Here is a 12,756-nt window from a genome sequence, read left to right as displayed (position 1 = left end):
ACACTTACCTTTGTCCTTGCGGTCTCATGCCCATGTTGTTCAGGTCTCTGGGGAATGGTGGTCGGGAGCACTGGAGTTCATCAGACATGGACCCATGTTGATCGGCAAGGAAAGTTCCAGGAAATCTTTGTCCTGCATGAATTGGTGATGATCTCATAGTACCTGGATAGGGAGGTGGGGGTCTACCAAAAATATCCTTCTGAGGTCCAGAACCATCCTGTGACCAATGCCTTGGAGTCCCAGGTGCAGCTGTAGCTATTGCCTCCTGGAGTCCTTTTTCTAGTCTGATTGCACTTTTCTGCTGTTGTTGTTTGAGAATTAACTGCCGTAGTCTTTGGCGCTAAAAAAGAGCAATAACAGTATACAATCAATATCATGTCATCAAAAAACTGAAAAAGGTATAGGGTAATGTTCTCTAATGGAAAACATACTTAATATGTTTCAGACCTGTTTAATTTTCTCTTCAGTCTCTCCAAGTGGTGGTTGCATTGTGTTCTGTGAATCCAATGGGTTGCTTGTGTGTACTGAAACATTATGTGACAATCTTTCCCCTGTTTGAGAACATGAGGTTAGTGAAGCTTGTACAAAAGGATCATGAATGGGTGTCTGGTTAACATTTGTCTGTTGTAGAGAGAGACTTTCATCTGTAATCACAGGATGTTTGGGGGTTTGAGAATCAGAGGCACAGGGACGAGCAAATGGGTCCTGCATCCTACTTTGTGCTTGATGGCCAAGTGGATCTGTTTGATGGGCCACAAAGTTTAATCTGGGATTTGGTCTGGAGAAGGCTTCTGGGCCAGCTCCTGGACGTGGGGTACCAGGGGGTTGAGAATATGGGTCAGAAAGAACTGGCCTTGGTGTTCCTGGTGATTGATCATAAGTTTCATTTTTGACTGGCCTAGGAGTTCCAGGAGGCTGTAAGAAGGGATCTGAGGTTCTCTGATTACCAGGTGATTTAGGATATCTCTCTCCGGAAGAAGGCCTTGGAGTACCTGGCATCTGAGCATATGGATCAATAGCATGAGATGGTGATTGTCTGCGACTATTAGATTGTGACTGAGAAAACTGATCAATTGTTGCAGTTCTAGGAGTGGATGGTGGCAATGGATATGGATCAGAGTGTGGTCTTGGGGTACCAGGCATCTGGGCATATGGATCATGAGGCCTTGGAGTACCAGGAGGCTGAGCATATGGATCAGGCATTTGTTGAGGGTAGTCAGGTCTAGGTGTAGATGGTGCTTGTGAATATGGATCTCGTTGAGGGTTTCGGCTCATGGGCAATGGTTGGGCAAAAGTACCTCCTTGTCCTGGACGCATCATTCTGCCCTCATTACTGAAACCATCTCCTATTGATGGATGAGGTGTGAGAGGATGATGTGAATAAGGGTCAGAGTGTTGAACTTGAGAGAAAGTGTCAGATGGCCCCCTTCTCATGCCTTGCTGCCCTGCGCTGAATGAGTCTTGCGGTAACAGGGAAGGAGGCATGGGTGTTTTGAACACTGGCACAGATCCAGACTCATTACTCCCTGGAATAGGTGTTAACAGTGGCCTAGAGTAGGGGTCAGAGAGAACCATGCGGCTATGGGCCATTCGCTGGTACACTTCAGATCTTTGGCCTGGCCTGGAAAAATTGTCTGCAAGCATGACATTACTGATGAAGTGTCGTCCTTGTTGCTCAGTTAATGGTCCTGGTCTGGGTGGACACATAGGTTTCACAAACGGTTCTGATGGGCGAGGGGTGTCTGGAGGCTTTGCATATGGGTCGGTGCTGGCGGCTGTTGGAGACCCAAAGGATTCATGGGCTGGTGAGGGCCTGCTCCTTTCTTGAATGTCAGACAAAGAACCTCTGCGCGGCGTGCTTGACCCAGATGGTGGTGGCCTGGGGGTTCCCACCATTTTGCCATATGGATCCCATGGAGAAGAAGGACGGGATCCAGATGATTCAGGTGAAAACATTTGAGGAGACTGAGGCTGAGATGAGGGTCCCTGCAGGTACTGAGTGTCCTGGGTAGGGGTCTTTGCTGTGGATGAAGGGGGTGGAAGTTGGGGACGCAGAAATACATCATCTGTTGATGCATCTGATGTTACGGTTTCAGGCATTTGAGTCCTTGTAAAGCAGTCTTTGGAGGTTAATTCTTGCAAAGGAGAAGTGTTACCACTGCTGGTTGGGACTGGACTCTGACTACCACTATTAGAGGTTTCTCCACTGAATTGCTGTTGTTGCTGCTGTTTCTGAAGTTGCTGCTGTTCATTTTTAACCTGTTCTAACTTTTGTGTGGCTTCAATTTTTGCCTGTTGTTTGCTCTTTTGTCTCATTTGCTGCCATGGGGAAGAAAGGAGGAGGGGAAAAAATAAGATACCAGTTAATTAAGCTAATGCACTTAAAATACGACTGCAGTATTTGTGCCAAAATGTATATATAAAAAATAGATTTCAAAATGTATATATGTAAGTATGTATGTATGTATGTATGTATGTATGTATGTATGTATGTATGTATGTATGTATGTATGTATGTATGTATGTATGTATGTATGTATGTATGTATGTATGTATGTATGTATGTATGTATGTATATATATATATATATATATATTTTTTTTTTTTGTATTTGTATTTTTTTTTTTACTAGGGCTGTCAAAACGAACGTGTTGACGCGCACACACACACATACACATACACATATATATATATATATATATATATATATATATATATATATATATACACACACATACATACATACATACATACATACATACATACATACATACATACATACATACATACATACATACATACATACATACATACATACATACATACATACATACATACATACATACATACATACATATATATATATATATATATATATATATATATATATATATATATATATATATATTACACACACACACACATAAGATAATGCACTGTGAACTAGCATGAATAAAATGTAAACATTATACTTATTTATCATTTTTTCAAAGCAGCAATGACTTACACTGTTAATTTGAACTGAATTCAAAATGGCTATTAAACAACAAATTCTGATTAAAGATTATATTGTGCTGATCAGCCCATTTTTTTAAATATCAAGGGGAAATTTTTGATCAGAGGTTGAGGCACCCTGTTTTGCAGAACACTTAAAAATCTTAAAATCTAGCATTTGCAATGAAACATCCTTTGGGATGTCAATCACCTGTCTGAACTTCCACTCCTGTTCATGCTCAGATTCTTTGTGCTTGAGCGGATCCTTGAAGAGCAGCTCTGGGTCTATGGGAATGCTGGGATCAAAGGGATCAACTGGCTGCTGCTGTTGCTGTCTTTTCATTGTGTCATTAGACAACTGAACTTTGTTTATACGAAGGGCTGCTCGGTTGTCTCTCGCCTTTTGCTAGAAGGAAGAGCCAAGTGAAAAAGTCAAAACTTTTGATATACATACAAAACTATATAACATTAGGATGTATGAAGCTTGATAAAAGAGCATCTTACCACATAAGGTGCCCTTTCCTGAGAACTAGCTTTCCTCCATAACTTTGCAATTTGCTTCACTCTAGTTGCCCAATCTGTGAGGAAAAAAAGAAAAGAAAAAAAAAAAGTCAGATGGTTGATCTCTAACTTGACTCCATTTCAAGTTTGCAATTCTACTTGAGGTGTATTAGAATAATCCATTCACCTGGAAATTCATCTGGAAGGTTAGGGAAGTTCATATTGGTGTAAAGAACAGGAGCCACAGTGGCCATTTCACCAAGCGTTTCCTCTTTCTCCCACTTTAACGTGCTCCTCTGAGCATTGGACATGGTGTCAGCCTCCACCTCTGGTGGAAGGACAGATCCAGGCACAGGAACAGGAGAAGCCCAGGGACCAATCACATCACCCCCTATCTGGCTGAATTTCTTCTCCCTGTAGTGACACAATCAATCCATTAAGTGTCTTTTTCATAAGCTACTGAAACTAAAACACAATTTTTTAAACAGAAATGCTAGTACCAATCGGTGTTACTCAGAATCTGAATTCACTCACCTAACATTTTCTGGTAAAGGCATGCGGTGGATGGAAGAGAATGTGCCAGACACTCCAGCTCCAGCAATCATGGGGTTTGGAGGAAGGTGGGTGTTTGGCCCCATCATGCCATTCATCATAGGCATGCGTGGGAACATTCCATCAGCATCTCCTGCAAATGAGACCATGGAGAAACATGCACTCACATAATGAGCTGAGCAGTTTACATGTGATACTCAAGCACAGAACAACATTACATCTGTGTGGTTTACTTGACTGTTCATATGAGGACATAATGCAGACAACTTGATACCTGGGTTCTGGAGAGACATTGCTGTGGCTGAAGCACTGGGGGCAGTGTTGGGTGGATGAATAAGTTGAGGTGGCTGGCTGGCACTTGGACTGAGCACTGCTGTGAATAAGTCTTCCACGTCCTTACCCTCCAATTCTAAACAGAATGAATAGAATGTAGAACATAAATAGTAATATCTGAAAGACTTTTGTATTTGGTTGAATTTACCAACTTGAAAATAAATCAAGAGTACAAGCCAAGAGTGGCGAATAAAATATTGAATAAAAGTTACAATTTTCAATGTCAGAGCATGACGCATCATGAATAATCAATGCATTTTTACATCTCTATTTAACACTGCATGAATACAAACTGTTGCTGAGATATCTAGCAAGACATTGCAGCCACCATTCTAAATAGGATACATTTTCCGCAGTGATAACATTTAAAACATCTGCTCTTTTGCAGAATGTTGTCAAAATATGAAGGAAGCAACAAACCTGGAATTTTGTAGAACTTGTTAAGAATGGCCCCTGTAAATAAGGAAATATAATTATAAATTGGCCATTAATACAAAACCCAACATCTAGTGAAATATAAAGATGACTCAATCATATCACAGCATAGTAACCAAAAGAGTTAAAGCACTAAAGATTTAACCAAATACAATTTTTTCATGCCTTTTCAGTTAATGCATATCAGTTTGCAAATAATAATCACAATTGACAAGGGAGAAAAGCTGCTAGGAAAATCACTTGTTTGCAAAGGAAGGAACAAGAAATATTCATGTAATATGAAGATTTATAAGATGATCAAATTTATGAGAAAATCAATCAGATATCTGTGATAAAAATGCTATGTAAAAAAAGCAACTATATAAACAAGGATAATATATGTAATTCATTTGTAGTGTATCGTGATAAAAGCAGCACAAGAAAGAGAATAAAAAAGAAAAGAATCCATTAGCAAAGTGCAAGTAATGCATGACTCTTACCATCAGAAACCATCTTGTCCAGCTCAGGACTCAGTATTGCATCGAGAGGCTCTTCCTGTAGTGCCTTAGACCCTCGAGAAGGGCCAGGATGAGGGGAAGATGACTGATCATCCGGTAGGGTGCCAATGTCCAAACCAGCTGGGGAGAAAGTTAAACAGCTAGTCTCAAACTTAGTTTCTTAGCTCTACTGAATACACAACTCAACTCAAAATTTGCCAAAAATCAGAGCTGTCATTCTGTAAATGCCTAAATCAGTCTTGGCTAAGATAAGAAAGTAAAAAACACAGGGAGACAGAGGACAGATTTTTCACGTCATAGTCAAATGAGGAAAAGTTTCTCTCTTTCATCATTTCACCTAACTCAATTTTGCAAGAAACAGTAACCTATTTAGTGTTGCCTGCTAAACTGAGTGTGAGAAAGTCCCTTAAAAATGCACGTTTTCATCACTGCATATCATTCTCCATTAGAATAGATGAGAACTTAATCAATGAAAAAGCAAGCAATGTTTAATCATAATAAATGTCATCAACATCAAAGATTCAGGAATTGTGCTTTGGAAAGCTTGGCAGTGCCGCTGTATTTAGCCCAATGACGTTGGTTTCACTTAAAGTTCTTGTTCCAGAATCAAAACAATTTAAGCTCTAGCAACAGAATATGTGGCATCAAATTTGTGTTTACACTGTACAGTAATGCACTTACAATGTAAGTCTATGGGGGCAATGTTACAGGGTTTAAAGGTTGAGATGTGTCTATTGTATTTTTGTTTAAGCACTGTGAATTCTTAATATGAATTCTTATACAAAAATGTGGTATGCGGAAGTTGTCTAAATCTTGCTGTTCCCAATGGGACTACTGTGCTAGGCAAATTTGGTTATAAGGTACCATACAATAGGAGGATTTTGCCTCATGTAAACAGTAGTTTGAAGATAATTGCGTCACATCAACTGGAATCCTTGCGAGTATCATCCTAAAGTTACTGCATTCATTGGGTTTGCAATTTGCATGATCATGACACAAATTGAAATATCGCATACATTTACACAGACGAGATTAGTAGAAAATATTGTTCACACTAAAGTTAAAGTACACTGAAAAAAGGGATTTTTGCTGCTTGTTCAAATTACTTCAATTGAGCTAAAGCAACACAATTGCTATACATTTCATCTAGTTTAATCCACTTAAATACATTTAAAATTTAAGTTTACTTAATCCATTTGTGTTTGGATTACATGAATGATTTGTTTAGCATTAACTGAAACTGAGCGGAGGATTTTTAGTTCCCAGCATGCTTTGCATATGGCTTGATCAGGAGAGTAAAGAGGCTGGAAAAAAGAATCTGCCGAGTCTGACGTCATACCACGACCGTTAGAAATAGAAATAAAAATTTCCATAGAAATTTTTTCTGCTCAAAGTCTAGTGACCACAGCTTAAATGTTGAAAATAAGTGTTATTTCATGTGTTTTTGAATGAAGGGAAAGACCTGTTAATCTTTAATGTTCAGTTATGTTTGACATTTAAAAGAGTTTTCGTTATGTTTATGGTTACCGATGTGGTGAAGAGTAAAGCTCATGGTAAGGTTGTGGATGGCTGTATGTACAAATGCATATTGCTATACCTCCAATGAGTAATAGCTTTGCTGATGCCAGTGCTGTAACAAGTATCTTTCTACTTGTGCTGCCGTGCTAGTCTTTTAATTGTACAACAAAGCTGACTTACATTTACTCAAAATCACAGACTTGAATATATTGGAATCTGCATAACATATTTGAACTGAAATTGAAACTAAGAAACATTAAGTTCAACTAAAAATATGTTTAAAATGAAGATTGAATTCATTTTGTAACCACTTGCTTTCAAAAAAATTTGTAAAATCAAAAAGCCATATTTTCAGTGTATAATGTCAAGTCTTTTTTTACAGTCAATATTTTAAAGTTTATTCTGATACAATGTCTTGCCTGACTACCATTGTAAGTGCATTACCATATAAAATGATATTTTGAAGTTGAAATTCAGCATTCTGTCAATAGAGCTGCGTTGCACACGAAACATTCCTCTAAACAAAGCACCTTGGTATTTACTACCAAGCAGGTAACCAAACCCTTATATATTTACATATATATTGCACACAGAGATTACCCAACAAATAATAATTATGTGTCACTTTGACAAATTGGGATGTAAATTTTCTGTCATGTTCTATGTTTATCCATCTGTAAAATATTGCAACATTTGACATTTTAAATGAGACCACAAAAACTTCAGTGATAAGGGTAGTCCTATCAAGCTCTGTGTTCCGTTTCTTTTTATTTTGCTCTCAAACTTTCTTTGCTCAACCCAAAAAATTAGCTGTCAATGTTACAATTTTTTTTTTTTTTTCGTCAACACAACCTCTGATTATTGGTTTATACATAATACGTTAAAGGGAAACTAGAAGCAGCAAAACAACTTTTTTCCCCCTAACCCTGTAGAGGTTGCTTTCACACTGAAGCAGTTACATCACTCGCAAACCACTAATTTCTCCACAGCAAGGCCATTCCACAGAGAGAAGGGAATGTGTCCTTGCCAACTAAAAAGCTGGCAATTGTGAAGAAATAAAATTATCATCTAAATTAGACCCTGGAGAAAAGAAATAGGGCTAAACACAGCACATTTTAAGCACATTTCAGTAAAATGTCACAGATTGAAAACAATCACTGTTGCCAACTAAGGTACAGTAGCAGCCAAACCCAACATCCGTCTAAGGAGAGTTTAGTTCTCACCTCAGTGTCACAACAGGGTCATGTGCAAGAAAACATGCGGTTTGTTTGTTTGTGGTTAGTAAAACACAGAAGCAGAAAGCCAAAATAAAATGCATGTGTGTGTGTATGTTTGTCAGGAAAGGGATCATGCAGAAACTGGCACAACAAAAAATCTGAGGGCCTGTTTAGGGGCCGAGAGGCCAGGAGAGGGGGGCAGCTCTACTTCTACAGCCAGAAAGGCTGTCCCAACAGGGCTCTTACCGAATGGAGAGGGGGAACGGTCCACCTGGAAAGGGCATAAATCAAGACCTACAAGAACCCAAACCAGATAAAACCAAATAATTATAAAACAGAAATGCGAAGGAAATAAAATGTAAAATAAAAGTATGTAAAGACAACAAATAAAGAGAAACAGAGCAAACCAGGTAAAAATGAAATGCAAGTGCATGTAAAATGCAAGTGTGAAAATGTGAAAGAAAAGAGGAGATGCAATTGTGAAGGCACACGATTACAGGTGACCTTTCTGGGATTGTTAGAGCATCTGCAGAGTGAAGAGAGAAGGGAGACTATCCCTTGGCCAGATCTCGGGTCTGAGTCTACCTGATTCAGGGCCTGGCTTGACCAGGTCATCGGACAGCATTTCCAGGAGATCATCATCTGAATGTAGAACCAGCTCGGCTAAGGGATCCTCCACATTGGCTAGAGATCAAGAAGACAAGCGTTTCTGAGCACGAGTATCCATACTAATCACCAAGTGTTCCTTGATTAAATGTTACCAAAGGCTGGGCGGTAAGACCTACATACTGTGCCGGATGGACTACTTTATAATAGGGGTGTGACTTCTGTCGTTTGGATTATAAAAACACAATGAACAAAACTATGTTATGAGAAGCTCTTATCCAAAACCTAGTAATCTGCATACGAAACGTTTTTAAGTCAACATAAAATCTGTTATTTTTACGGAATACTGCAGTGTTTATTATAAATATTTATCTTTTTTTTTTATTCATCTGCCCTCATTATCTTTAATTAAAAACATTAACTTTCCCTCGCAACAGCACCTCTCCTCTGATGAAGTGTCCACTGATGCGAGAGCGGGAAAATAACCTCTCAATTCCAGCAACCTGTCACTTACATGAGATGGCAGTTATTAGCAAAGACAAAGATCCAATAAATTCCACCCTTGGACGACAAAATTTTTTTCTCATTCAAGGAGCCGTATCACTCAGATATACATCGATATATGAAAAAAAAAAAAAAAAAGACTATTTCAACCGTTTAATGCCAAATTTTAAATGAAACTAATTTGGTCAACCTTTAAGGCAGAACTAAATGTATCATTTACGTTAAAGACACTGCGACTAGCTCAGTAAAAAAAAAAAAAAAACATCTATCCAAATGGCAAATGATGCAGAAGAAATAATGGCTATAAATATAATTTTTCCATTTAATATTAAATATTATCAATATAAAACACTTTACCCAGTATTTGTGTGCTGTGCAATTTTAAACTTAGTAGACAAATGCATCAATAGCTTAGTAACATGCCAAATGCAAACTCTATTGGAATCAATTTGGAGTTGAGCCTCCTTTATGTTCCAGTGCTATTTGTGTAGAGCATTCAACCATATGAGTTTGCATTTCAGTAAGGAAGATGACTTGGAGGCAGCTGTAAAACACGAGGCAGCTCACTACATTTAGGAACAGAGCCACACTGTTACATCTAAATAAAATTACTCATGTTGCTGTATCCACCTTAAACATTGAAAGTGACATGTCCAACTATATAAAAAGGTTGTTTCAATGACATTCGCACCTGCCTGCTCATGATCTTTAATATTTTTGTTATATCCTTGCATTGGTACAAGATTTTGGTCATACCGCCCACCCCTAATGTTAACTGAAATATTCTTTATAATTTTGCAACAATCAAGGTTTCAATTGCATTAAATGTAGAAAGATGCATACATGATAAGATTCCCAAATTAAACACTTGTTTCAAGACTAAAACTACATGAAAGGGTTAAATACGAGAATCTGCAGAGCAGAGAAAGGGGCTTTGCTCTATGGGAGATGAAAATCTCTAAGGACAAACACGCGGCCCTGAAAGCCTTCAAATAGCTTTGTGATTGCTCTCCAAACGAATACGCACAAGCCTTCTAAACACTGAACTGCGCCTGCCAGCTTTCTATCCTCGCAGAGAGCTTCGAAGGTGAATTCAGAAAAGAGCTGGCAAATTGGGTTTTAAAAACATTTTAGTTTGGCTGCGAGCAGAGGTCTTCTGGTTTGGGTGTAAATGAGGGTTGACAGAACTGAGGATAAGGAGAAATGGTGAAGAATGAGGCATCTGAACAAGCTCTTCAGCCTATGAGGGTATGCAAATAAGGGCTGAAAAGGACACAAAATGAGCACAAGGGGGCAAAAAAAGTTCATTTGTACAGTGCATTTTCTTTAGTCCCTGTGGCGAAAAGATGAACCGAGACGGTAATGCAATCCACTGTAGGATTCTGCAGTGCTGCTGGGTTGTGTGATGCATTCAGTGTGTGCAGAGGGGAAAGTGGGAAGTACGGTGATAATGTGCATTATACCTCCCTACAGAATTCACTGCAGTCTAGAGCAGGAAAATTTGACCTGACAGGTCAGAGCAAAAAAAATAAATCCTCTCCAAACAAACGTAATTCACAGTAGAATAGGAATTTCTACGGTCTTTGAGCAGCACTGTGTTTGTAAATGTGTTGATACACACACGCACACACACATATACATATATATATATATATATATATATATATATATATATATATATATATATATACATATATATATATATATATATATATATATATATATATTAGCGGTGTAACGGTACACAAAACTGATGGTTCGGTACGTACCTCGGTTTTGAAGTCACGGTTCGGTACGAGTTCGGTACAGCAGTTTTAAAAAATTGCTTTTTATTTATTTTTATTAAACAGTGGTTTACTGAAAAAGTGTCTGTCCTTGAATTAATTAAATTATAACAAAGTTTATTAAAGATATTTCTGTCAATTATATAGGGAGCCCTTACTTGCACATTAATATAAAAGGTTAACAACAGAGCTCGAACTATTAGCCTAAATTCAGTTGCTATTTATTTTTAGGTATAATAATCAACACTCAAATAACATTGTATGCAAACATGTAAACTTCACATGAGGCAGTTTTTGCATTAACTTCTAAATCTAATTATAAAATAGTTTTTTCTCCAATTCGTTGTTGAAATATAATCATTTATACACAGTGGCTGTCATTTTCATGACAGGTTTATTTAAACATACATGAAATAATCAAGATATCACTAACAGGTTAAGTAGAATATAATGAAGGTTAATATAGAGCATATATTTAGTGAAAGAGTTAATTTCTCTAGTGAATAAAATTCTGTGGACACTGAATGACTTCTGAGGTAAATTTGACATTGTTTCAACAAGCAGTTATATTGACGTCTTTCCGCAGTTGAAACACTGATTGAGTGATTACACCACATATGATACGTGACAGTAAGTTGTAATGTATCCTCAACATATCTTCAGATGTTCATTCATGTTTATTCTTTAGGAAGAGATGATCGATCACCTTCACAGATGATCGCGTTCACGTGCAGCGCGGCCACTTGAACTGTGATCAGTCACGCGGCGCCACAAAGAGCGTCAAAACGGCATTTATCGTTTGAATTTAGTGATAAAATGGACTGAATACTTCATATGTTTGTGTGGGAACTCGGATTAAAGTGTGTTCCGCGCTTAAAACAAGCCTACTGTTAACTGTTAAAGATTGCACTCGGAAACCGTTCGGTAAACGCGTGCACCGAACCAAAAGCCCTGTACCGAAACGGTTCGGTACGAATACGTACACGCCTTATATATATATATATATATATATATATATATATATATATATATATATATATATATATATATATACACACACACGTCTGGTGCGCTATCCTTCTGGGGACTCACCATAGGCGTAATGGTTTTTATACTGTACAAACCGTATTTTCTATCCCCTTACACTGCCCCTGCCCCTAAACCTAACCCTCACAGGAGACATTCTGCATTTTTACATTTTCATAAAAACTCATTCTGAATGATTTATAAGCTTGGTCCCCACGGTGACACGAGTCCCCATGAGTCTGTCTACAGTCAGGTTGAAGTCCCCACCAGGCTAGAAAAACATGTACACACACACACACACACACACACACACACGTTTGTTTTTGTGAAATGTGAGGACATTCCATAGGCGTAATGGTTTTTATACCGTACAAACCGTATTTTCTATCCCCTTACACTGCCCCTGCCCCTAAACCTAGCCCTCACAGGAGACTGTGCAGTCCACTTTCTGTGAAAAAAAACTTGTTCTGTATGATTTATAAGCATTTTGAAAAGTGAGGACATGGGGAACGTCCTCATATTTCACCCTCTTTTTGTAATACCTGTGTCATACCCATGTCATTATACACATTTGTGTCCTGATATTTCACAAAAACATGCCCACACACACACACACACACACACACACACGTTTGTTTTTGTGAAATGTGAGGACATTCCATAGGCGTAATGGTTTTTATACCGTACAAACCGTATTTTCTATCCCCTTACACTGCCCCTGCCCCTAAACCTAGCCCTCACAGGAGACTGTGCAGTCCACTTTCTGTGAAAAAAAACTTGTTCTGTATG

The 12,756-nt window shown here is 38.2% G+C and overlaps 1 protein-coding gene across 5 annotated transcripts in view; it reads right to left on the bottom strand.

Annotated features, from left to right (window-relative positions):
* Positions 1–12,756, bottom strand: part of kmt2ca (lysine (K)-specific methyltransferase 2Ca) — a 184,712-nt gene that overhangs the window by 30,061 nt on the left and 141,895 nt on the right. For 4 of the 5 annotated variants that reach the window (XR_013815734.1, XR_013815735.1, XM_079806795.1 and 1 more), the window contains exons 28-38: positions 8,633–8,731; positions 8,294–8,341; positions 5,295–5,432; positions 4,801–4,833; positions 4,322–4,456; positions 4,030–4,180; positions 3,683–3,909; positions 3,499–3,572; positions 3,206–3,400; positions 448–2,319; positions 9–340 (exon numbers count right to left, since the gene is read on the bottom strand). Coding sequence is in view for 3 of the 5 variants with exons in the window: in XM_079806795.1 (XP_079662921.1) it covers positions 9–340; positions 448–2,319; positions 3,206–3,400; positions 3,499–3,572; positions 3,683–3,909; positions 4,030–4,180; positions 4,322–4,456; positions 4,801–4,833; positions 5,295–5,432; positions 8,294–8,341; positions 8,633–8,731 (3,304 nt within the window). In the remaining 2 variants the exon portion in view is untranslated. The remainder of the gene's footprint in view (positions 1–8; positions 341–447; positions 2,320–3,205; positions 3,401–3,498; positions 3,573–3,682; positions 3,910–4,029; positions 4,181–4,321; positions 4,457–4,800; positions 4,834–5,294; positions 5,433–8,293; positions 8,342–8,632; positions 8,732–12,756) is intronic. The other variant, XM_079806797.1, reaches the window with a different exon arrangement.

This window comes from Gobio gobio (genome assembly GCF_949357685.1).
Source record: "Gobio gobio genome assembly, chromosome: 23".
Classification (NCBI taxonomy): domain Eukaryota; kingdom Metazoa; phylum Chordata; class Actinopteri; order Cypriniformes; family Gobionidae; genus Gobio; species Gobio gobio.
This window is presented reverse-complemented; position numbering and strand designations above follow the sequence as displayed.